This window comes from Lepus europaeus, chromosome 23 (genome assembly GCF_033115175.1).
Source record: "Lepus europaeus isolate LE1 chromosome 23, mLepTim1.pri, whole genome shotgun sequence".
NCBI classification, from domain to species: Eukaryota; Metazoa; Chordata; class Mammalia; order Lagomorpha; family Leporidae; genus Lepus; species Lepus europaeus.
In genome coordinates this window covers 14,850,942-14,876,827 of record NC_084849.1, presented here as the reverse complement: position 1 = coordinate 14,876,827, position 25,886 = coordinate 14,850,942, and the positions used below count along the sequence as shown (strand labels likewise).

At 53.3% G+C, this 25,886-nt stretch overlaps 1 protein-coding gene across 1 annotated transcript in view; it reads right to left on the bottom strand.

The window, feature by feature from the left end:
* SRRM4 (serine/arginine repetitive matrix 4) overlaps positions 1 to 25,886 on the bottom strand; it is a 159,732-nt gene that overhangs the window by 27,586 nt on the left and 106,260 nt on the right. Inside the window, exons 2-6 of the mRNA XM_062182616.1 lie at positions 13,389 to 13,535; positions 9,664 to 9,750; positions 7,324 to 7,395; positions 4,345 to 4,371; positions 2,815 to 2,865 (exon numbers count right to left, since the gene is read on the bottom strand). Of these exons, the coding sequence (XP_062038600.1) occupies positions 2,815 to 2,865; positions 4,345 to 4,371; positions 7,324 to 7,395; positions 9,664 to 9,750; positions 13,389 to 13,535 (384 nt within the window). The remainder of the gene's footprint in view (positions 1 to 2,814; positions 2,866 to 4,344; positions 4,372 to 7,323; positions 7,396 to 9,663; positions 9,751 to 13,388; positions 13,536 to 25,886) is intronic.

The window sequence follows — 25,886 nt, the reverse complement described above, 5'->3', positions numbered from 1 at the left end:
TGCAACTGCCACCACGCCTTGCATTGCCGCGGCTTCCAGAATGGGCCCTCGGGGGTCTCTAAGCAGGTGAACACAGGTGAGCAGAAAGGGGTCCGCAGGAGGAAGCATCCATGACTCAGGAGCCTCCCCCTCTGCTGGAGGCAAGCCTAGTGCAGGCCACGCCTGGGGTGGGGGTCTCCACTCCACACAGCCCCAAGGCCCAGGCAGGTGCCACACACGTGCTGACCAGCCCGGCACTAACAAATGGCAAGGGAGGTGAGGGCTAAAAGCGAAGTCTCTGCTCTGGCTCCATCCCTGGCACGATGCTGGGCTCTCCTTATCTCAAGTGCGTGCAGAAACACAGACTTATGTAAAAGAGTCCCATTTTAAATGGAAGCGCATTGAAAAAAACCAAAAAGATATCTTTGGGGGCAAACAAAAAAACCCACGTGCAGAGTAAATGAGGCCTGTGGGCTGCCCGTTTAGAACCTCTGACCTGGAAACCGAGTCCAGAGTCTTAGCATGGATTCAAACGCCTTTCGGAATGGGCTTCACACACAATCAACAACAATAATGTACAACAACGCTAATGGCCACGGCTAGTGGCATTACTACAGAGGACGGCAGTGTCTCTAAGCAATAGTAACAACCCAGAAATAGCAGCAGCAGCGGCAGGGTGGTGGTGAGGGAGGTGCAAAAAAATGGCTTAGGCCAAGCCAGGGAGAAAGTGGGAGTTAGAGATGATTCTACTGGGAGGCAAAGGATTTGGAGGACCCCTCCCCGTTGCCCCTGGGGAAGTCTAGGCTGTGGTGCTGAGCCACAGGCATCTTTAGGAGCTGGTCCCTGCCTTCACTCTCTGCCTTTGCTGTTTGACACCTTCTGCCCTGGCCCGACAGGTACAAGCACCTCTGAACTGCTTCTGTCCCCACTCGCACATGCCCCAGTCCACAGAGTCCCCGCGGTGAGGATGACGATGCCACCGTTGCCAGGGAACCCGTGATTTTCCTTAACAGACTCATCTCTTCCTCACAGTAAACTAGGAGGCAGGGTCTCTTATTCTTTCCATTTCACAGACGAAGACACGGAGGCAAACAGCACTTAGCATGCCTAATCTGCAGCCTAGAACGCTTACCGCCCATTCCCGCTCCCACTGAGCCCTTTCTCCGGCACCAGTGTCGCCCCTGTGAGTGCCCCAGGCTTCCATCCACCACCTCTGAGCCCTGGCCTGGCCCAGGTCTATTTCCAGGACCTGCTGTGCTAGGAGTTCCTAGAGACCCAGGGCACATCCGCTCATTTCTGTCTGGGGCCTGCCACACAGGAGGGCCTGCCTCCAGGAGGCTGACCCAGGCCAGCAGTCCTGGGCTCGCGGGCAGCTCTGACCCCGGCACTCAGACAGAACGAAGCATCATTTACCTTAGGGACGCCCCGTCCTCCCTGCTGCTTCCCCTCTCCCGCCTCTGGTCTTTGGCTTGTGCCAGCTTTCTGATGCCCTGATAGGAATTTCTGGGACACATTCAGCTCTTGGCCCTAGGGGAGGTGGCCATGATGCTGGCCCTCGTGGGATGCTCCCTCCCGCCATCCTGGAGGTCTGGGCCCAGCCCCTGACCCTGCGGCTGCTCATCCTGTGGCTCCACTGAACAAGTGACGCTGAGATCTCCGAGAACAGGGGCTCTGTTGGTGCTCGGTGTAAAAGCCTCTTGTCTGGACCCCGACAAGCTGTGATGGGGAAATACTCCCTGCGCTAGCTCGAGGCTCTACCGCCTTCTTCCCGAGTGTCCCTGGACCCCCGTGGTGGTGACCAAAGTGCCCTCCTTTGCACCGGCCTTGGGTGATGAGACCCTTTGGGGTGGCAGGGCTGGGCTTTCTCCCTCTACACCCCTGCCTCCTCTTTCCCCACCCCAGCAGACGGCTGCCTTCCAAGCTTTGCCTTCGATCCTCTCTTTAGAAGCTTCTTAGTGGGAGATAAAATGTTAGTTGATAGGAAAACACATGCGGTAACATTTGCAGGATATAAAGTAGGTGGGTTGTAACCAAATTTACTTTTAATTTGGCTGGGAACTGAACTCTGCAGGCAGTGCTGGCTAATTTGAATTTCTACTACCAGCTATAAAACCAGGAAACAGCTGGGGCCCCAAGACAGAGGACAGAAGCCTCCCTGGTGTCTCTGCACTGTAAACCTGCAGCCTGGGCATAGATTCACACACGTGTGCACACATGATTCCCTCACACACGCACAGCACATGCATGTGCCCAGGTACAGACTACCACGCAACCCTGCACATGTCATGCACACAGACACATGAACAGTGCTCAGGGAGAGTCCAAAGCATTCACACACGTGGGTGCATGGTGCCCCCACATACATACTGTCCACGTTCATGCCCACACACACATGCATTCACGCATACACTACATACACCCACTATGCACCCACACTGGACACATTTGTACACACCCTGTCCATGAGTGTTTGCATCCACAAGCAATGTGCACATCACACAGCTACACACACACATATGTTTACAATGGGCACACACGAGGGCACCACAGGCACATCCATGCACACTTTCGTGCACGTATCAACACACATGCATACACACACACATACATAAGCATATCAGGTATGCGACCTGGTGATGTATGCACACCTAAACCACAACTACAACTACACACGCAGTCCTTTCTCCTTCCTTCCCTTCCTCCTTACCTCTCACCCCCACCCCCCCTCTCCTCCCTTTCCCTGTTTCCTTGGTCACTCTGATACGCTGGCCATTAAGAGGCTGGGTCCCCCGACTCCCCACACAGGACAGCGCGTTCCAGGTGGGATCTACTTACTGTTTTTTGTGCCTCTTCTCTTCCCTTCTTTTGCTTTTTGGGCTAGAGGAGCTAAACAAGAAACGGCCAATTAACCGAAAGATGTACTTGACCAGAAGGTGGTTGAAGACAGAATTACACAGGGGCAGGCATTTGGCCTGGCAGTTCACATGCTGCTTGACACCCACATTCCACAGCAGAGGGCCTGGGTTCGAGTCCCAGCTCCACTTCTGATCCCACTGCCTGCCAATGCACACCCCTGGGAGGCCGCAGGTGAAGGTTCAGGTAGCTGGGTCCCTGCCCTGCGGTGGGAGACCTGGACGGAGTTCCCAGCTCCCAGCTTCAGCCTGGCCTAGTCTTGGCCATTGTGGGCACTGGGGGAATGAACCAGCAGATGGGTAGCCTCTGTCTGTCTGTCTCTCTGCCTTTTAAACAAAGATGGATATGAGTACAATGGACAGTGATGACTCAGGGTCCCACTGTAATCACACAGAGGCCTAAAAGGGTGACCACAGTTCTGTGATTCCAGCCAGACTGGCTTCCAGGGTCACCAAGGATCCATCATTGGCTCGGATCTTCGGAAGGAGGAAATTAACTTCACCCAACCGAATCACACCTTGAACTTGGCTGCGGAAACCAGCACCCCATTGAGACTCAGCCTGGGCAATGGAAGAGCCCAGGATCTCACTGAAAGGTTCAAGTCCGACTCCCGGCTCTGCTGCTCAGTGGCTGTGTGATGTCAGGCAAGGGGCATGTCCTCTCGAAGACCTGGCTTCCTCGACCATGAGCTGGGACCAGTGCTCAGGCTGTGCTGCCGAGTGGATGGACGGCATTGGCCATCACCATCTACTCCTTAAGCGAGTCAGTGTGGGGGTTTTGCATCCTGCAATTTGGTCCAGACGTGGCTGCTGTTATGTGAGAAGCCACTGTCACCTGCCCTGGTCCTCTGATACATTTGGGCTTGGTTTTGGCTCTGATACCTCCTAGCTCTGTCTGTGAACGTTCCCGTCCCACCTACTGACTTAGCCTCAGTTTTTCCATCTGCAGAATGGGAGCAGTGACCACGTTCGCCACACCAGGTGGTGCTAGGATTAATCAAGTATGTGCACATGGAAGGAGATTGACACAGGATCCTGTTTATGGAGAAGAACCCGCAGGTGAGGACTTCATGTACGTTCCTCCAACTGTTTCCAGAACACTAGGGCTTGGCCTCTCTGCTCCTTGGCCAGATCTGGGAAGGTGTTGGTGGAGTGATGGGGTTGCTGATTCAACCAGCGATGACACAGAGTCAGGCAGGCAGAGGGAGGCAGAGGGAGGAACAGCAACAGGGGCTGTACCCAGGGAACCACATGGCCAAATGGGAACCGACAGCTGGCTCGGCACATTCGGGGGGATCAACCCAGGCTCTCATTTTGGAAGGAACCAGGACCCGGGAAGAAGGAGGGATTGTGCCCAGGAACGCAGAGGTGGGACTGGGAGATGCCTCTAGAAACATCCCACGGCCCGGGGAAGCAGGGAGGGGAACAGGCAGCCAGAAGGCCACATGCTTACCTGTGCCTTCTCTTCTTGGAGAATGACCTAGTGAACGGGAAGAAAGGGGAGGAGGGGAGGGAGAGGAAGCAGGGCGGGGGATGGAGGACAGGAGGGGGAGGGGGAGAAAGAGCAGATATGGGTGAGTCTAGGTTCTGACCTGGGATGAAGGTACTCCCTGGGTTTGTCTCCCCGTTCCTTGCAGCTCAGGGCACCCAACCAATCTTCCTCCTCCCTCAGGTTCCAAAGAAGAAGAAGGTACCACGGGAGATGCTGGCTTGCACTCTGGATTTGCATGTCAGAGTCCACCACGCCCACTGTCCGAAACCTGTCCTGGAGGAGGCCGGATGGGGGGGACATAAGAGCCCTCTGCCTCCTCCCTTCTCCTGGTCTCCTGCTGAGCTTCCTCCTCCTCCTCCTCTTCCTCACATCACTGGGCCACTCAGCTTCCACAGGCAGAACTTGTCATGTAAGTCCCAGGCTCCGTGCCGAGCACCTGTCACGTGTATGTAATCTTGCCCAGTCTTCCTCCAAATGCTGCAAAGCTTCTTATATGAACAAAGACCTGAAGCTCAGAGAAGCAGTGGAGCCACCCAGGGCCGCCCAGGGCTGCACCTGCAGCTCCTACTCATTCCTCGGAGCCCCACTTGGATGCCGTCTCCTTGTATCTGAGGAGCCCCTCAGGCCGGTGGGTGCCTCTCCTCTCTGCCCCCCTCGCTCTGGGGGTCTCTGAGCTTCTGCATATTAAAATAGCCTACATTCCCAGCTAGAATGGGTGTGATTCGAGGGCAGGATGGAGTTTTGGTCACTATTCTGTTTCTGGGGCCTGGAATCCTCATTCATGATATATAATGGGTGCCCAATTAAAAAAAAAAAAGCTGAAAATGAGATTTTTGAAAACTCTGAAGTCTTGTTGAGGAGAGGAAAAGGAAAAAAGACAAAAACCTCAGCAATGCTTTTGTTACCCCTAGCTCCCACCTCCCCAAAAGTCAATCACCATCAACCAAACACCTCAGGCAGCGGAGCCGCTGGGACAGAGGAGGGCGGTGCTGAGCAGGCGCGGATCAGGGGAGGATCAGCAGCAGGGTCTCCCCCACCCCCTTCCCCGCTCAAAGGAAGCCGGTAGAAAATGCCTGTGAACACCCTTGCTGCGCAGTCTCTTTGTCAGGAGAAGAAACCCCGGAGTGGGAGCGGGAGCGGGAGTGGAAGTGGTACCCCAGCCTCCAGGATTCCAGATGCAGACGGGTGTGGGAGTGGAGCGGGAGTGGTACCCCAGCCTCCAGGATTCCAGATGAAGACGGGTGTGGGAGTGGAGCGGGAGTGGTACCCCAGCCTCCAGGATTCCAGATGCAGATGGGTGCTTCTGCTCTCCCCTTCCCATCCCCGCGTGGGGAGGAGCTGCCCGGGGTAGAAAGCTGACAAGATGTCAGTCCCGAGTCAGGGGCGGGCCACGTGGGGAGAGATTTGTGGCACCAAGTGACCCGCATCTCACTAACTGCTTTGCCCACGTCTTGTATGAAGCCTAAACTCAGCATCCATCAAAGCAAAAATCAGACAAACCACCAGCCTTCCCATCAGCCCCAGCCAGCTGCGGCCAAGAACCTGGGCACCCGGAGGACAAGGCTGGTGGGACCAACCTGGGCAGGAGATCATTCTGGCAACCAGGCTAGGATGGGGCACCGACCCCCCGAAATGCAGAGGGAAAACCCAGATGACCTCTTAACCTTTTGTTCTGTTCTTGTGGACTCACACAAGTAAATCCGTCAGAGACGCAGGAGTATTGGAAGGCACAGAGAGGCAAAAACAAGACATAACCTGTTCTCTTCCTGTTATCCGCAGCCAACTGCAGACTTTGTGGGCAATGGGACCGGGCTGCACAGGGACTGTGGCCAACTGGCACGCTGGCCGCGTCCAAGCGCACGGCAACTCGGCAGCGCCGGCTGCTGGCTGCCGGCAGGGAAACCGGGCCGCTGACCTGATGGAGAACCTGGGAAGTGGAACTTCTACTGCAGAGTCTTCCAATCATAAGACATTGGCCTGGGGGCTGGTGTTTGGCCTCCTGGTACAGACACCAGTGAGATCACCTGTGCCCTATGTCAGAGTCCACCCAGCGGTGGACCCGGCTGCAGTATCTGGGTCCCTGCCTCCCGTGTGGGAGACCTGAGTTAGGTCCCTGACTCCCAGCTTTGGCCACAGAGAGTGGCTCCTGCGGTACCAGAGTGCAACCATGCATGGGAATGCACTCTCGCCCACTTGCTCTCTCTCTCAAAGAAATAAATAAAAACTTTTAAGAAGTTTGGGGAAAAAATAACCTGTTGGCTCAGAACCACAAATTCAAGCCGTGCAGTATATACCCTCCCAGTCTTTCCTCTCCCCCGTGAACAAATGCACGTGTGTGCACGTGCCAATGGGGACATGCACGCATGTGTGTATGGTGGGCCATGTCTGGATCGCATGGTCATAGCATGTCCAGTTCTTTAGCTGCCCTTTAACTACCGTCCCTGCTCCCTACCCACAAATGTGGACCATCCCAGAGTCATGTGTTTCAAACCGTCCTCGCCCCCCCCCCCCCCCCCGTAGAAAACAGTTGGACCGACAAGAGACGCTTTCCTTTGGGAATTTGGAATAGGAACGAGACACCCCCATGTGGACCTGGAAGCGGAAGTGACCGCAGGTGTCGCCTGGGGTCTGTCTACTCCTCAGTCCTCACCCCTCGCCCAGGCCTGGCTGCTCCTTCACCCCTGCTTTCTTCTCTCGTCCAGTCCCCTCCCGGCCCGAGTTAGCCGTAGGGAGCCTCAGGTACTTGGGCCCCTGCCACCCACATGGAGACCCAGATGGAGCCTCTGGTCCTCCTGGCCGAGCCTCAGCTTACTCGAGAGGCCAATGAGTAACAACGTGCGGATAACTGCATCGCGCCAGTGCCGTGAGAGGCTTCCGCGTGGCCTTTCGATCCCTACCCCACCTGGGGCATCCCTGCTTGCAGAGGAAGAAAGACAATACCTGCGTCGCTTATGCTTCTTGGAACTTTTCTTCTTCTTTTTCTTGACAGGCGATGGGCTGTAGGACGGGGACCTGCGGGCGGGTGAGACACACTTCAGAGGGAGGCTCTTGTGCAGCCTCAAAGGGTCCCTTCCCCAGCCTCTCGGCGGGGTCTCAGCTCTTTCAGGAACACACATCAGGGACAATAACATGGATAGGGGCTGGCGCTGTGCTGCCGCCTGCAACACTGGCATCCCATACCGGAACACCAGCTTGAGTTCCTGCTGCTCTGCTTCCAATTCAGCTCCCTGCTAATGCACCTGGGAAAGCAGCAGAGGGTGGCCCAGGTGCTTGGGCCCCTGCCAACCACATGGAGACCCAGATGGAGCTCCAGGCTCCTGGTTTTAGTCTATCCCAGCCCGAGCCCTTGTGGCTGTTTGGGGAGAGGGGGTAGTAAGGCAGCCCTTCAAATAAACAAAATAAACCTTTTCACAAAACATCACTACTGAGAGCAGCTTGCATTTCTTCCAAACGTCCTCGTGGGTGTCATTAAGTATCATCTCCTTAACCCTCCCACACTTCTTACATAGGCGCACCTGCTACCCTCCCTTTTCAGACCAAGTGAAGTCCACAGCGGTGAAGTGACCACCCAGTGGATAAGGTGGGATTTACACAAAAGGCTCTGTGCCCCCAGTGAGACATCGGCTCCTAACTGCCCTCCTGAACAGGCCAGGAGGGTTTCTTTCTATCTGCTGTCCCCGCCCCCCTGCAGGTTACGCCCCTCCCATATTCTTTGGGTCTCTTGTCTGCCCTATCCTGGTTGAGCCTGGGCTCCTGGAGACCATCTTGCCAGTTGGTCACAGCGTGGGTGGCGCTGTCAAAAGGTGACCTGAGGAACAGGGGTGCCCTGAGACTCTGGGCGAGGCTCAGGTGGCCTGAGTTCCAATCTCGACTCTGCCACCACTCACAGCGTCACCTTGGGCATGTCACGGCTCATCTCTGAGTCTTTTGGGTTGCAAGGACAAAGAAAAGCAGGGTTAAACAGATCACAGATTGCGGTGCCAACAGGAGCCCCTGGACAGCCTACATGGAGGCCACAGACCGGGTGGAGGTCTGGAGAGAGGGGTGGGCACTGTGCAAACCAACGAGTGCCTGACCAGAGACCAGAGGGGTTGCTTCTCAGATTAGCCAAGGGTCTTGTGTGGGAATGCAGACATCCACATTTTCCTATGAAGTTGCTGGATTTTTTTTAAATGGTGAACTTCAATTAAAAAGAAAATAAAAATACCGCCTTGCACATCAAACAAAACCTAATGGCAGAGGGAGACGGCAGAGGGAAACTCCACTCTTAAGGAGTCACAATGCTTGTCCCCAAGCTCGTGCTAAGGGCACATTTATGAATGAATGAATGAGTGAATGAATGAACCTTAAAGCCTGCAGTTCTGTTCTTTGAAGTGTTCTCTAGTCCACCCCAACAGTCAGGAAGCTCAAACCACTTCCCCCAGTTCCACTCCCTACCCAACAATGGTTGTAACTCAGGGTCTTCACCCTTGTTCCCTGCTGGGTCCTCTTGGGGCCCATTCTTTGAGAACCAGGGGAAACAAGGCAGCCAGGAAACCTGGAAGTCGTCTGATGTTGCTCTCTGCTGCCCCCTGCAGGCTTCTGTAAATACTGCCTCGGAGCTTTGGTGCGGGTTTCAACTTCCAGCCCACCTCTCTGGGGTTGGAACACAAGGCTGCTTTTAGCACACGTACTGACAGCCTACAAGAAAATCTATGAAACCCTGGAAAACGATGAAAACATAAAATTTAAGAAAAAAATGAATGCATAGAGTACAAAAGAGTCATAGCTGGCAGTACTACAAAGTCCATCATAGGGGACAGTTGACTTGCAGGTGGGTGTAGCAGTACCAGCTGACAAGGCTGGGATCAGTGATGCTGCCGGCACCTCTCTGAGGCTTTCTCTTCTCACCTCTAAACTGCGGAAGGAACGCCTGCCTTGTAGATCGTGGTCAGGGGCACACAGGTAATGGGGGTGACAGTGCTTATCAGAGTTCTCCACAGTGAATAGGCCCATGTTCATGGTCATGACGATGCTGCCTATTAACTGGCCATTTCCTATGTGCCAGACCTGGTGACGGCTGCTTGCTTCTCATCCGGTCCTCACAAAACCGTAAGAGGCAGGTATCAGCATCATGTTGAGGCACAGAGAGGTGACGCGATTTGTCCAAGGTCACCCAGCTGGCGGAGAGGCAGAGAGGGGATGTGAACCCAGCAGAGAGTCACCAAAACCAGGTGGACTCTGAAATCTGTGTCTCCCCTTCCACAATCGCACAGCCTCCTCTCCCCTGGGGGTCCTCACCTCCTTCTCTTCTTCCGGGTAGATTTCTTCTTTTTCTTCTTTCCCCTGGATGAAGGTGGCGGTGTCAAGTCTTTGTCTGGGGAGGCGCTGCAGGGAGTGGAGAGTCGAGCGTTAGAGGACCCTGGCTTCCTGTAGCCCCCCGCCAGCGCTGCTACAGCCGGGGAACGAGCCCGGTCCTTGGAGGACTATGGACCCACAGTGAATCCCTAATTGCCGCCCCATGGCTGATTGGGTCATACTTCCGATTAAGGGCCTCAAATAAGGACATTTTGCCGGCCTAATGAGACAGACGCTGTATGCTACCCAAACACCAATTGATTATTTAAAACAGAGTTATAGAGGTTAACTGCTCCTTAATAGATTTATTATTGAATTTGCAAACGGCTCACCTTGGTAAATAAATCACTTTTTAAATAATTAATTGGCAGTTCGCTCCCCTCCTTCCCCCCCACCCCCGCCACACTGTGGCGTCCGTAGCTCCTGCTGGAATTTCATGGCAGGTGGAAGGCACGGAAAGTAGCTGCTGATTATTAAAAGTCTATTTGCCAAGGTCTCATGTAACGAGATCCCTATCTCACGTCGCCTCGTGGAACCTCAAAGACCTCCGCTCTACAGGAGTAATTATTTCCCGTTCAATTAAATTCAAATGCTAGGGCTGCAGGTAAATGAAGTCAAGTCATCTCCTTCTATAATTGGGGCAGGCTCCAGAGATTTTCGCATAGGCCACCCCCTGGCAGCGAGGGACGGGCTGGGGTGGAGAGTGCTTGGGAAGGGAGACGTGCCCACCGACGCGAGCTTTACCGGGAAGAAACCGACGCCATTGCTTTCGTATTTATACAACGTACATCTGAGCACGTGTCCCATAGCGGGGGTTTGTATATTCTGAAACCCACGAAACACTTTGAGGGTGATATGATTTTAGTTGTCTCATTTTACAGGTGAACACATGAGGCTCAAAAAGTTGATAGGCTTTTGTCTATTGTCATACACAGTCAGGAAGCATCCAAGCTTGGATTCTAATGTTTATTACATATTGAGTTGCGTCCATGTGAAAATCAGAGTGATATATCTATATATCTATATCTATCTATCTATCGAGAGATTCTTCCATCTGCCGGATCACTCCCCAGTCAAGGCTGGACCAAGGCTCAAGCAGGAGCCAGAAACCCAATCTGGGTCTCCCACCTGGGTAGCAGGGAACCCAGTACTTGAGCCATTACCAGCTGCTCCCCGGGTTGTGTGCTAGCAGGAGGCTGGAATCCGAAGCCAAGCTGGAACTTGTACCCGTGCACTCAGATATGAGATGCAGGCGCCCCAAGTGGCATCTTACCCGCTGTGCCAAACGCCCTGTGCCAAGGTGGGGTTTTAAGTGAGGGCTATGTGACCCCTGCCCTGAGAACATTCCCAGCGACTGCCTTCTCAGACTTGTTTTGTGGCCAATCATGTGGGAATGACCCAACTCCTTCCAGAACATCTTAAACCCTGCCTTATTTAACTCCGCATTGAGAATCTGGACCATCAGGATGAGTAGAAAGGATGGCAAGCTAATTAGAACATGCTGAGGTCACGACCCCAATAAATAAAAATCATCTGCTACATTCATAATATTTTCAAGAGAGTCTCTTTTAGCATCACACCTGACTACTTAACTACACTTACATGTTACAAAGAACAAAGCGCAGTGTGTGTATCCAGGAAGTAACCGGGCTAAAGAGTGCTTAACCCACGGCAGGTGTCTAACATACATTCGTCAAGTGACCAAGTGAGTCAGTCACTTGTTAAATTATCTTGTTTCTTTCTTTTTTTTTTTTGACAGGCAGAGTGGACAGTGAGAGAGAGAGATAGAGAGAAAGGTCTTCCTTTGTCGTTGGTTCACCCCCCAATGGCTGCTGCGGCTGGTGCGCTGCGGCCGGCGCACCGTGCTGATCTGAAGCCAAGAGCCAGGTGCTTCTCCTGGTCTCCTATGGGGTGCAGGGCCCAAGCACTTGGGCCATCCTCCACTGCACTCCCAGGCCACAGCAGAGAGCTGGACTGGAAGAGGAGCAACCAGGACTAGAACCTGGCACCCATATGGGATGCAACAAAATGGCCAAGGGTGCAGCTCCCAGGATGTGTTCCCCATTAAGTGACTCGTGGCTGAACTGTAACAATTATGACTTTTATTATCCCCATGATTGTCATCACCATCATCACTGTGGATCTAAAGTGTCACAGCCAGCCATAGACAGAAGGGAACAAGAGGCCCGGACACGGCACAGCTGCTTTGGTGGCACAGCAGCAAACCTCCCCGGCACCACTAGGCCCCCGTCATTATTCTCCTGGGACCTCATTGTGCTCTGGACGCACCTCCAGCGTTTCTATCTGCCTGATCTAATTTCATCCTCACCCTGACCTCGGGAAGTTGATTTCCATATTCCCATTTTATAATTGTACAAACTGAGGCCCAGGTCCGCGGTGGGGTTTAGAGTTGAATATAAGCCTTTATAACACGCAGATTCCCCTTGGGCTGTCTGGGAGATAGTGTTTTAAGAATATGAAAACTCACTTCCTCCCTACTTCCCTCTCTGTCTGCCTCAGCTTCTCATGGAGACAATTTTCTTTCTGTTTCCTGGAGAGAGCTCTCCGGCTCTGATGTTGAACTTCACTTCACTCGTGAAGCTGCTAGAACTTAGCTGTCTCTCCCTCACCGGATTCACAACCTAACTAAAGCCTGCAGCCTCAGCGAGGGGCGGACGTCATTCGGGAAAGCTATTCTGGCTTCCCAAGCCACTGCTTCGAGAGTCAGAACCCAGAGTCGGGGTTCTTCACTAGGGGTCCATGTTCATGGGCCTCGGGGACGTATACACTTTACGGAATGGGACGCAGGATGTCCAGAGTGCTCTCAGAGTCCATCTGTTGCTCCTGGAGACAGCACACATAGTGTCCAACTAATGCTCGAACAGGTGTCCCACATGGCTTAGAACGTCCACCTGAGTGAGCCAAGAACTCCAGGATATAAGGAGAAAATGTGCACCAGGTCAGAGGTTCTCCCAAAACCCTGGCCCTGCTCCCCGCCAGCCTCAGTTTCCCTACTACAGAGCGGCTTGGGCACCCTCTGATTCAGCATAATCAGGGGGAGGAGTTGTGTCTGGAGAGTTTCACTGACAAGGGGTCAGATTCATTTTCCACCTGTCCCTGGGACAAAGACTCGGCCCCTGGCAGTGGGAGAGCAGTGAGTTAGTAGGGGCTGGGGACCCTGCTACTTACTGGCTGGCATATCTTAGGCAAGAAGCTCTACCTCTCTGAGCCTCAGTGAATTGCTACACCCTTGGTAGCTGAACAGCTGGACTGCAAAGATCTGGAACCTGCAAGACAGGTCTAGGCTGAAATCAAGATTTGGGAGTTATTAAAACAGAGAGGAACTGTATCACTTGGAGGCAGGTCAACAGACCGTGGCCAGTGGGCTGAATCCAGCCTGCCTTTGATAAAGTTTTACTGAACACAAGGATACCTACGTTCACAGCAAGTTCTGTGCTACAACAGCAGGGTCCCATTGGGCCTCCAAACCTAAGACATGTACCCACTGGTCCTCTATAGAAAAAAAAAAAAAAAAGCACCGGTTTAAGGGCCTGACCAAGGAACTTGCAAAAGAGAGGGAGAAGGTGGTCAGAGAGGCGAACTACATTTCTGTGGCTTCGGCCTGAACATCCTCACGGGACTGGAGGGGAAAGGGGGCAGCATCTCACCTGCGAGGTCCCGCAGGCCCCAGATCCCGGACGGCCTTGTCTCTCTCCCAGCTGTTGGTGGCCAAGGCCTCCGTGGCCAGACGCTGACCCAGCTTTTCCGGGGGCCCATCCTGGGCTGGGACTGTGGGGCCGCTCTGGGGTTCTGTCCTACAGGGAAATAAAAAGGAAGCAAAAGCGTTAGGATGCACAGAGCCACTTGACGTCCGTTAAACACGTGCAGACGTCCTACTGCTTCCTCGTCAGTTAGGTGAGATCAGGGGATGATCTCTGGCCGGCGGTCTCGGAGTGGGAGTGACGTCTGTCATTTCCAAGTTCAAGGCAATTGGGATACATGTGCCTTCCTCGTCACAGTGACTTTGGAGGCACAGATTCTGAAAGACAAAGCTGCTTGAGGCAGGAGCAAAGGTGCTGGAACCACATCAAACTCTGCAGGAAAGAAACAGAGCAGAGCCATGCAAAGGGAGGGGCTTGCTTGTCCCCGCAGCCCCGCCCATTGCAGCCTCACCAAATCACAGGAAGAGGCTGGGACCAGCATTTGACTTCCTTTCTCCAGACCATTGGAGACCACAGCCTGATAGAATCGGCTCACTCTGCCCTTCGCCGTTTGTATTGGGTTCCTCTGCTTTATCTGTGCTCCCTTTCGTATCCCCCATCCATGCTTTCAATGTTCACAGTCTCAGATACCTGCGGTCAATGGCAGCTTCAAAGTATTAAGTGGAAAATACCAGAAAAGGACAATTCCTAAGTTTTAAAGAGCGGACCGTCATGGCGTCTTGGGCTGGCTCCATCCCGTCTAGGACGTGGGTCATCTGTTTGTCAAGTGAATCCCGGTGACACACGTTACCCGCCCGTCAGTCATTAGCATTCTAGGTCAATGGCCATGGCATCACATGATCCTGTTCAAGGGCGCTTACTTTACTGAACAGCAGCCCCGAAGTCCAAGCGCAGCGATGCTGGCCAGACGGAAATGCCCCAGAGAAGCTCTGGACTGCTTCCTCTAAGTGGAAACGCACAATTACACTAAGATATTTGAGCGAGTCCACATTCACAAAAGTTTTATTACAATAGATTGTTACATGATTGTACTATTGTATTATTATTGCCGGTAATCTCTTATTGTGTCTACCTTTTAAATTACACCTTATCATAGGTATTTATGTATAGGAAGACACATAGTAAATATAGAGTGTGGTACTATCTGGTTTCAGGCAATCCCTGGGGCACATGTCCCCTGTGGATGAGGGAGTCAGTTAGCTTTGATTTTATTTTTTTGTGAACCCAATCTCCGATCTGGTGTCATTAACAGGGAACAGCAGTTCCTATGCAGGCTTGAAGTTGCTTCCTCTGCCACGGACAGGGGATACAAATAACACTTATTGTTGCCGGCGCCACGGCTCAATAGGCCTAGCGGCGCCAGCACACCAGGTTCTAGTCTCGGTCGGGGCACCGGATTCTGTCCCGGTTGCCCCTCTTCCAGGCCAGCTCTCTGCTATGGCCCAGGAATGCAGTGGAGGATGGCCCACGTCCTTGGGCCCTGCACCTGCATGGGAGACTGGGAGAAGCACCTGGCTCCTGGCTTCGGATCAGCGCAATGCGCTGGCCGCAGCGCACCAGCCGTGGCGGCCATTGGAGGGTGAACCAACGGCAAAGGAAGACCTTTCTCTCTGTCTCTCTCTCTCTCACTGTCCACTCTGCCTGTAAAAAAAAAAAAAAAATACCACTTATTGCAGGCGCCTGTGAGCCCTGGCTCTCTCTGTCTCACAGTGGCAGGAGAAGGGCTTTGAAGAGCCCATCACTCGTTCCCAGATTCCAACCTGGAGGAGTCAGGCCTCTGAGGGTCACAGGTGTATGTGGCCCCATCCAGAGAGTGCGGCTCCCTGCCCACCCTGCCTTGGGATCTCAGGTCAAACACAGATCAAAGGCGTTAGCATTTCCAATGCAGCCAGTGCATCAGGACTGGTTTTATGACTCAGGATGAATGCATCCGATAAGCCCCCTGCTCCTTAGGGCTTCCAGGAGGGCAAGCCAAGCCCAGTCAATACTAAAGGAAAGACAGAAAAACACATCCATCTCTGTCAGCCGCTTCTCGGAGCATCTTCAGAGGCGGAGCAGGGAGACACTGTAAGGCCAGGAGTGGCTGAGACTCCAGTCAGGGCTCCCGGTCCTGCTCACTGCCAACTCCGTGCCTCGAGAACTCCTTTCCATTGTGCTCAGCCTCGGTTTCTCTAGACTCCCCTACCCACTCCTCTACTCTGAGGGCTCCGCTTCCATGCCTCTGTGGCAGCCCATCTGTCCACGTGGAAGGCTCTCCTGGCTGTTACCAGACCACTCAGAGCTTGCAATTCTGCTGAGCCCCCAGCAAGGCAGGTGGGCATCTCCCCACACTGCCCTGGACCTGGGCCCAGCCGCATTCATGAGTCCCCTCTCCCCGGGTGCCTACAGTGTGTCCAGACCAGTTCCAGGTGTGGAGATGCAGGGAGCAAGACAGGGATGTCTCCTATGACCACGGCGCTTACATCTGAGATGGAAGAGTAGACAATAAATACATAAGGACAGACCAATATGGCTTGTAAACACATAAGGTTAAAATACAGCTTGCTTAATGCTGATAAATCATGGTGAGAACGAAACAGCATGTAGGACCAGCAGACGAGAGGAGGTGGTTGCTCTCTCAAACATATGAATCAGGGAAGCACTTTATGAGTGCAAGGGAGTGGAGGTTTGAAGGATCTGGGACTAATCTTGACCTTCAGGTGACTTAAAATGCGTCTGCAGGTTCTTTAGCATCCCCGCCATCAGCAAATGGAACTGGACTTCTCTCCTGGTGAATGCTGGATGGGCTTAATGGACAGAATGTTGTACATGTGATAATATGTCATTTTTTTTTTGACAGGCAGAGTGGACAGTGAGAGAGAGAAAGAGACAGAGAGAAAGGTCTTCCTTTTGCCGTTGGTTCACCCTCCAATGGCCGCTGCAGCCAGCGTGCTGCAGCCGGCGCATCGCGCTGATCCGAAGGCAGGAGCCAGGTGCTTCTCCTGGTCTCCCATGCGGGTGCAGGGCCCAAGGACTTGGGCCATCCTCCTCTGCACTCCCTGGCCATAGCAGAGAGCTGGCCCGGAAGAGGGGCAACTGGGACAGAATCCAGTGCCCCGACTGGGATTAGAACCCGGTGTGCTGGCGCCGCAGGCAGAGGATTAGCCTGTTGAGCCTCGGCGCTGGCTGGTATGTAATTTTTAAGACTAGGTCAGAAAAAGGCACCTACCACCTTGCTCTCTTCCCTGGGAAAGCCAGTCACCGTGTTGTGAGGCCCTGGACAGCCCTACGGAGAGGCCTGTGTGCAGAAGAACTGGAGCCTCCGGCCAACAGCCAACACCAGCTTGCCAGCCCTGGTTGTGAAACACCTTGAACCTGGGCCCTCCAGCTCCACCCAAGCCTTCAGATGAGACTGTGGCTTCTACCTACATCAGGCCACAGCCTCCTTGAGGGATGATGGGCCAGAGTTAGCCACCCAAATTCCTGACTCCCAGAAACTGGGAAACACCCGAACTGTTGATTGATGTTTTCAGTCACAAAGGCTTGGGGGTGATTGAATTCACAGTGAAATATAACTTCTGTGCAGGAAGTGGGAAGTGTATGTCAAGCAGGAGGAAGAGCAAGTTCAAAGACGGTTAGCATGTACAAGGAGCAGCGAGCAAGGGCCAGAGTAGAAAGAGGAGAGACTGGGGTCAGGGCATTGTAGGTCACGGGATGCAAAGCCTGCCCACCAGAGGAGTGATAGGTGTGGCTTGTATTTTACAAAGCTCATTCTTGGGGTTGAGGGACCCTAGACTGAGAGAGGGGAAGAGCAGAGACAGTGGCGCCGTGGCAATGGTTCCAACTCAGATCAGCGTTGCAGCAACAGAGGCGAAGAGATGGGGCTGGAAATGAACACATCTTCAAGGTGCTGACTGCTTGTGGTTAAATGAGGAAAAGTAAGGACACAGAGGCGGGGAGGAGCTGTGGGTGAGACCCCAAGGGGTTGAGCCCCATCAACTGGATGGAGGGAGTCACACTGACTAGATGGAGATGGTGGGGCAGGAAGAAAGCTTTGGGGTTAGCTAACCCCCCCCCCTTTTTTTTTGACAAGCAGAGATAGACAGTGAGAGAGAGAGACAGAGAGAAAGGTCTTCCTTTTTCTGTTGGTTCATCCCCCAGTTCAGCCCCTAAGTGGCTGCTATGGCTGGTGCATTGCAGCCGGCACGTTGCGCCGATCCAAAGCCAGGAGCCAGGTGCTTCCTCCTGGTCTACCATGCGGGTGCAGGGCCCAAGCGCTTGGGCCATCCTCCACTGCACTCCCGGGCCACAGCAGAGAGCCGGACTGGAAGAGGAGCAACTGGGATAGAATCAGTGCCCCAACTGGGACTAGAACCCAGGGTGCCGGCACTGCAGGTGGAGGAGTAGCCTAGTGAGCCACGGCACCGGCCAGTTAACTCCCTTTCTAGGACTTACCAGTCCCTTTGCTACTCTTCCTGAAGCCCCCAACAATGTATATTGCTGGCATTCAGTCATCATGTCTCACACCAGGCTATGAGCTCCCTGAGTGTAGGTCTTACTATTCCAGAGCTGTCGCTTAGTTAGCACTGGGTAGTATTTGCCCAATGAGTACACGGAAGAGCAGATGGATTAGCAAAAGAGAACATTCATTTCAGAAAGTTAGGCAGAGCTTCTGAGTTGCTCTGGACTGATTCTTTCACATCACAGTTGGTGGGAATGGTGGCCCAGAGACGCTAACCGCCCCAGACCATGCCTCAGCCAATGTCTTTTTCTTACATTTAGAAAAGCGACCATGTGGTACCCAAGAGAGCCTTGAATGGCAGTCACATTTAAGCAGGATTTGGGGTTCCCTGGGAGCATTATGGGAAACCCAGATACAAATGTATACCAGCAGCAACCTCATGGCAGACAAAAACAGAGTCCGATAGAGGGCACAGATATGTGGTGAGCAGAATGGGTCTTGGGCAGGAGGTCTCAGTGCTTTGTCTAATGGAGGGAGTAGGGGTATCGGTTATCTCAAGCATAAGGGAAGCTGGTGGCTGCCACTCCCACAGCACGGGAGACCAAGGCCTCATGCATCATTGCCAGCAGCAGGACTCAGAATCAGAGATGGGGAGGAGAGACTGACAATGGTTTGTCGAGGAAGAGTTGCTGTAATTCATATAGCCGTGCACTCCTTGAAGTAGTAGATTGCCCTTTTTCTCTAATAAGAGTACTGGCTTCACCTTTCTGGTCCAGGGTACCCCCTTGGGATTTCATAATCAAACAGCAGAAATCTAATGAATTCTACCAGGCAGACAGGAAGTGTCAGAGCGAGGAGGGAGGGAATCTTCCCTAATGCAATAGAATATTTAAGAGCCTTCTTCCAAGATGTTCCAACACATTGCTTCTCGGCTTCCTTAAAACTGAAAGCGACTTGGGGAGAATGCAGTTCAGGGTTTCATAAACCTGACGCAGTATCAGAGGCCCCCAAAGAACTCGTGAGATCCCGTTCCAGCTCTTACAAGTCAGGGTCTCAAAGGAGCAAAACTCAGAAACTTGCATCTTAAAAAACAAAACAAAACAAAACGAAAACAGCCTTGTATAGGATCAAGAATAAAATCCAAACGGATTACCAAGACCAAAAGGTGCTGCGTGATCTGGTCTCTGCCCTGCTCGCAGCCCTGTCTCCTGCTTTTCTCTCTGTCCCCTGCCCTGCTGTAGTCACAGGGCCTTCTTGTTGTTCATCGAATGAGTCAAACACTTCTCTGCCTCAGGCCCTTTGCTCTGGCTGTTCCCTCCCCCTGGCAGGCTGCTCTGTGCACAGCCAGCTCCTTCTCAGTCAAATGTCACCCTCTCGGGGAGGCCTCCCTCAACCCCCCGTCTCATCCTGCTCCCTTCTTCACCTCTGGTAGGAACCACAGTGGCCTGTCCTGTTCCTCCCTGAAATGCTCGCTTTGTATGTTTGTGTGCCAGTCTGTTGTCCTCTGGGCAGCGTGAGTCGGGGACTGGCCTCCTGTCCCCACACCAAACCCTCGGAGGAACAGTGCCTGACGCCATGCACTCTTTGGCTCCACAGGTGTTGGTTGCATGGATGAATGAGTGAGTGTGTGAATGAGCACATGCACTCTGCCAACGGATCCTGGGAGGGAAGCACAGGGCAGACCCAACCTCTTACACATACAGCAGCAGAGATCTCAGGAGGCGGGCACACAACATCTCGGTGGGATCGGATGCCCCCAGCCAGCCTCCTTCCCGCTCTTCTGCTCTGCATTTTTCCCTAGGAAGAACCCCGTGTCCCATCTCTGCCAAGGAGTCCCGTGTTGTTCACCACATAGCTCTTCGGTGTTGCATAAAATAAAATACTTAAAAGAAGGCGAGATCTTCAGGGGACAGCTGGAGCAGTGGAGTCAAGGGCCTGTGCACTCCACTTCACAGAGCGGTGGAAGGAGCCACCAGTGCCTGATTCCTCACGTCCCCCCACCCCCATCCCCGTCCCCCCACCCCCATCCCCGTCCCCGCTAATCAGCGACCTGGAGCTTAGATGCAGCTGTCTGTCGTCATGGCAACCAGCAGACTCCAAGCCTCTGATAAGAGTCAGGGCTGAACTTCCAGCGAAACTCTCCAAGATGCCTGGCTCCCCGGCTGCTTCCCCCACTTCCTCCATCAAGGTGTCTGCTCACCAGGCTGAGCTGCCAACTGCCCCCCACCCCCAAAGTGCCCTGGCCTGGGTCTTGTACTCCACAAAGAGAAGTGACACGTGGCCACGGATCCAGGACAGCTTCACCCCATCAGAAGCTCCTCCCATGAGTGCTCTTTGTTCCCTTCCCATCCCTCTCTCCTCCTTCCCTCCCTTCTTTCTTTCCCCCCTCTCCTTTTCTCCCTTCCTTTCAAGATTTTATGTTATTATTTGAGAGGCAGACAGAACTCCTATCCACTAGTTCACTCCCCGGACGTCTGCATTGGCTGGGGCTGAGCCAGGGACTCAAACCAGATGTCTGATGTTTGATGTACCTCTGGGTAGACAGGAACTCAGCCAACAGAGCCATCAGTGTTGCCTCCCAGGGTCTGTATTAGCAGGAAGCTGGAATGAGGAACCAGGGCCTGGGATCGAGCTGAGGCACCCCAGCATCTTAACTGCTAGCCTAAATGCCTGCTCCAGGTGGTACGCGTTCCAATGCATGCAGCCTGGTGAACTTGCTTCCTTTGCATAGTTCAGGACACTGAGACCTAGCAGGGCAAAGGGGCTTGCTTCCCACACAGGGCTTTTGCCCTGTGTTCTTCTGATACACCTGCACCCAGGGTTCTCAACGATCCATTCTTGTCCATGCACTTGTCAGAGTCTGCAAGTTTCGGTACAGAATGAAAATCCAGACCCATATGCTCACGATCTTACTATAAACTCCAAGATTCATCTTGGGGTGACACAACTCAGGGACAACACAGATTGGGCTCATTTCTTCCCTGGATCCTAGGACTTCAATTGGGCTGATATCTTGGCAGTCCAAGACTTTTGCTTTTCTTTCTTTCTTTTTTTTTTTTTTGTAAAGATTTATTTATTTGAAAGACAGAGTTTGAAAGAGAGAGGGAGGGAGGGAGAAAGAGAGAGAGATCTTCAATTCTCTGCTTCACTCCCTAAATGGCTCTAATGGCTGGGGCTGGGTCGGGACAAAGCCAGAAGCCAGGAGGACCACCTAGGTATCCCACATGGGTGGCAGGAGCCCAAGGACTTGGGCCATTTTCTGCTGCTTTCCCAAGCACATTAGCAGGGAGTTACATTGGAAGTAGAGTGGCCTGGACTTGAATTGGCACCCATATGGGATGCCAGCATTGCAGGCAGCAGCTGAACCTGCTGTGCCACAGCTCTGGCCCCAGTCCAAGACTTCTTCAAGGTTAATCTAGTTAATTGAGTTTGTTCCGGAGTAATCTGGCGGTGCTGCGACCCTTCGATCTGTGCTAATATGCAGGACAAAGCATCAGAGTCTAAAGGGGGAAGACTGGGAACTCTACAGAGCTGCTGGGGGAGGCGTGATTTAGATGTGGGGGAAAGTTGTGCTCATTTTAGCGGGCACTGGATGAGAAACAAGAGGGAGTTTTATGAGGCTGGCATTTCCCTCCTTATTCCCTCCATCATCCGACAGTTGTCTACTGAACACCTACTTGGCATCGAATTCAAGGACCCAATAGTGACCAAGAGTAACCAAGAGTTGCTCAAGGATTTCTGCCCCAAGAATGGGTGACAGATCCCTAAACTGGAAACCACAGTGTGGAATGGTAAATTCTTGGATACAGAGAAGCGTGGAGGGCGACGGATCCACAGAGAGAGCATCTAACCCAGCCTGGGGTGGGCAGGTAGCCTTGAAGAGTTTTCAAAAAGATGCATGAAAGTGGGGCAGAAAGGATGTGTAAAGGCCTGGCACCACAACACAGAAGTAGACCTCTGTGTAACTGCAGAAGACGTGGTAGGTTAGAACAGAGAGCTGGGGTAGAAGGTAGAAGGCAAAAGTTGAGACTGGGGAGGAGGGCAAGAGCCGGGTCTCTTGTGGCCCCGAGGGCAGGTGCTTTTCAAGCCGGCGTGTTCACATGACTCACTGGGGAGTCCGGTGACTGCAGACGCTGGGTCAGCTGCTCTGGATGAGGTCTGTATTTCTCATCAACTCCCAGGTGATGCTGCTGCTCCACAAACCACATGTTGAGTAGCCAGACTGTAGCTGTAATAGAGATTTGGACTTGATCTTACAGGTTGACCTACAGCCCTCCACCATGCTCTCTCTTCAGGCAACTGATGAGAAGGCTTAGTGATTCTCGGGACTGAGCGGATGTGTGAGTGTGTGTGTGCATGTGCGTGTTTGGGGTAAACATTCTCATCTATCAATAATTGCCTGGTTCTCAAGTTCAGGTCAAAGAGCAATAGAACCATATGGAGAAAAATCAGCCCAGCATTTCTCGCCCAGCTCTGCCAGGTAGGTCAGGCCCCCAGCCTGCATGGGTTTCCAACTCTCATCACAGAACACATCCATCTACTGCCCTCCAATCAACCCCAAATCCACCCAGTCATTTCTCCCTACACAGGCTGGCCTGTCAACTGCCTATTTGCAGTGAGGGATAAAACTGCTGGGAAGAGGATTGGTTTTGATTAGGCCTGCCTGAAATGCAGGCGGTCCTCAACTTGGGAATGGGCTGAATTCTAGAATGCCACGAGTTTCCACTTGAACAGGCTGCAAAAGGTAGTCTGTTGGGTCGTAGCGGGGAATCCACTTGGGTCCTGGAGTCCTACTGACGTGGGTGGGTTTGAGCTCTGGTTCTGCTGCGGCACCACCAGAATCGCAGCATTGACATCTCCCACCCCAGCTGAGGATTCCTTCTGGATCTTTCTCTCAGCTGCAATCGCAGACAGGGTTTGGATTTCTCTGGGGAGGGTGAGTTACTGATTATATTTTCTTGGATATAACGGCAAGGACCAAGCAAGTGAGAGCTCGGCGTTGGATGTAGTGGTTTTGGGGTGCCAGTTAGTCATCCCTGTGGGGACAGCAGGTGGGAGTGCAGAGAAGAGATCGGAGCTGGGGGATGCGCTGGAGAGATGTTAGCCCTTGGACAGTATTTAAAACCAAGAGACTTTGTGGGAGTAGGAGGGAGTGCCTGGCTGGGTTGGGTTGGGGAGGGGGAAGCGCTGATGGTATGGTAGCAGAGGGATTTCAGAATAAAAAAAATGGCTTAATAGAGTGTCTAAAGTATGCTCATGGGGAGGTGGACAGCTCACACTCATTGGTTCCAGGCAGTGATCGTCTGCTGTCTGGACACTCCTCCATCCACTCGTCCCTCAGCCATGCATCCACTCCCGGACCTGTGGAGCACCATGCTTCTGGTGGAAGCTCCTTTCAAGATGATCCAGGCATGAGTTCCTCCTTCAAGTTCACGGTCCAGAGGGAGAGGCAAGGCAGGTGCATAAGAAACTCCAGAAAGGGGTGGGGGAGGAGCCGGAGAATGGAGGTGTCGTGAGTAGGGAGAAGGCACAGTTGCTAGAAGCAGCAAGGCAGGTTGCACAGAAAGGGCCAGGTCACCAGCCTGGGAGGGTTGGAGACACAGGAGAGTGAGTGAGACTCCGTCTGGCCACTCACTGTCTTGGTGATCTTGGGCAAGTCCCTTCACCTCCCTGGTGAAGCCACCAGTCACATTCATCCCACAGGGCTGCTGTGAGGACGGGGTGAGATGGTGCATGCCCAGGGCTTAGGTAGCACCTGGCTCATGATGCTGCTGCAAACCGGCCACGCCACCCCAGCCGTCCTGTTTCCAGCCTGACAGTCTGTCTCGCTGCTGATTCTGATCGCCTTTCCCCAAACAGCCCCAAAGGATTCTGGGAAGGGACAGGGTGTGTGTGTGGGGGGGGTTGTGGTGCTCTTGAGGATCCCGCAGGAGGCTCGGTTACCCAAGCCCTGTGACTCCTTCAGAGCCTAGCAATGGCCCTTCCCCACTCCCTTCACTGTTCCGGCTTTTCTCGGGGATGCAGGTGTGCCTCCCCACCCAAAGCCACCAGCTGCCCCTTTCCTCCCAGCAACTGCAGACGGGGCACTTCTGAAAGCATGGTGGAGTTAGGACTGTGTGCGCTTGCAGACCCAGACACACACACACACACACACACTCTGCTCCTACCCAAGGCAGGCACTTGGGAGAAAATTCCTAACAAGCAGAGAGAAGCCTCTGCGGAGATCTGGAGAGAGGACAGCCCAGCCCAGCCACAAATCTCGATGGCAGATGAGGAGCAGGCGGGAGCTCCTGAGGTCTGGGCTCGTTAGTTTTAAAATAACACGGCAGAGAAGTGAGATAAAGGGCTTCAGTGGGGGAAGCTGTCAGACACCTCGCCTCACGCTGTTGGAGCCCCAGAGGGGCCCCCTCTTCACTTCTCTCAGGTTACAGAAACCAAGATTACAGCTCGGGCACTCCGTGGCTGTGCTGCCAGATCACGGAGTCAGAGCTTGTTAGAACCAGGCCAGCCCGGTTCCCTGGAGGACATCGAGTCTGATCATGGAGAATCTGCTGCCCAGAGGGGACAAGGACGACACTCAAGGACACTGGATGACTTAGGGGCTGAGCAGGGACCTCCACTCTGTTCCTCTGCAGCTCTTGGCCAGATCCCATATCTTTTTGACCAAGTTGATGTGAGTGTTGGCTGCCAATGCCTTGTGGGTACCCCCTTCCACAAGGACATACCACCACTGTTCGGGGGACAGCCCACAGCCAATGACTGACATCGCAGTACAAAAGACCTGCCCCCTTGGCTCAAGCAGGGACCCACTGTAGGGTACACAGCTGTGTGTGCGTGTGTGTGTGTGTGTGTGTCTTGTTCAGCCAGGGATCAAGTTCAGGTTCAACTCCAGTTGAAACCACCTCTTTCCATAGCTTTCTTCCCTTCCCCACCCTGCTTCCTCCTTTCCTTTGTCCTAAGAGTGCATCCTCCATAAGCTATGGGCACTCCAGTCTCTGTCCCAAGCTTTATTTTTTTTGTGAATCCTGCCTAAGACAAAGACCCAGACCAAGTTTTCCTCTACCAAACTACTGAATGCAAAATAATGGTCAAGCATCGTGCGAACTTGGATCAGACAGATTTGGGTTCAGATCTCCTCTTCACTGCTTCTTGCATGTGTGATCCACGGGAAGTTATTCAATATCACAGAGCCTTGGAGTTTTTCATTTGAGGATGGGAAATGTTAATGGGGACATGAATATCACCTGCCTCTTAAAGTGGAAGTGAAATGCTTAGATGCCTAATAAATGCTCAGAGTATGTTATTTGATGATGATGATGATGGTGATGATGATGGAACGATGCGTGGAGAGGTTGCTTCCTACCAACATCACCAATCAACAGAAAGCTCTCAGAAGACTCTGCAGCCCCGGCACCAATCACCAGCGAGCTCTCGAACCACGCCCCTCCCATTCACCCTCCTTGAGGTGCATCCCACAGGCTCAATGGCTTCCCTTCTGCATCCCTGACAAGGAACCCCTTGGGGGAGGGGGAACTCTGCAGGTGGGAGACCTCTGGCTTTTCAAGGAAGCAGTTGCTTCTTAACGCTGGCCCGGGCATCTGGCTGTCCCCCACCTGTAGGAAATGGCTCCTCTGGGGTGATTCTGGAGAGCAAGTTGAGAAGAAAGGTCTGTCCCTCCGTGGGGACTTTTATCTGCTTTCTAAAAGTCAAACCCATTACCGCAGGATTGCCGGTTTATTAGAGAGCTTTATCTTTATTAGGAGCTGGCTGCACGATTGTCTTCCACCAACTTTGATGGCTTCCCCTTGGCTCCGAGGGGAGGTGAGGTGGGGGTCGTGGCGGGGACAGGCCAGGATGTCTCGGGACAGCTCCCTCCCACCACATGGACAGAGGTCTCTCGAAGCTGCCTGATGTCTCTACAACAACGCACGGGGACTGAGCAATCAGGAGCCTCCAGGGCCTTCAGACGTGGGCAGAGGTGAGCGGGGAGGCTGGCTCTCGTG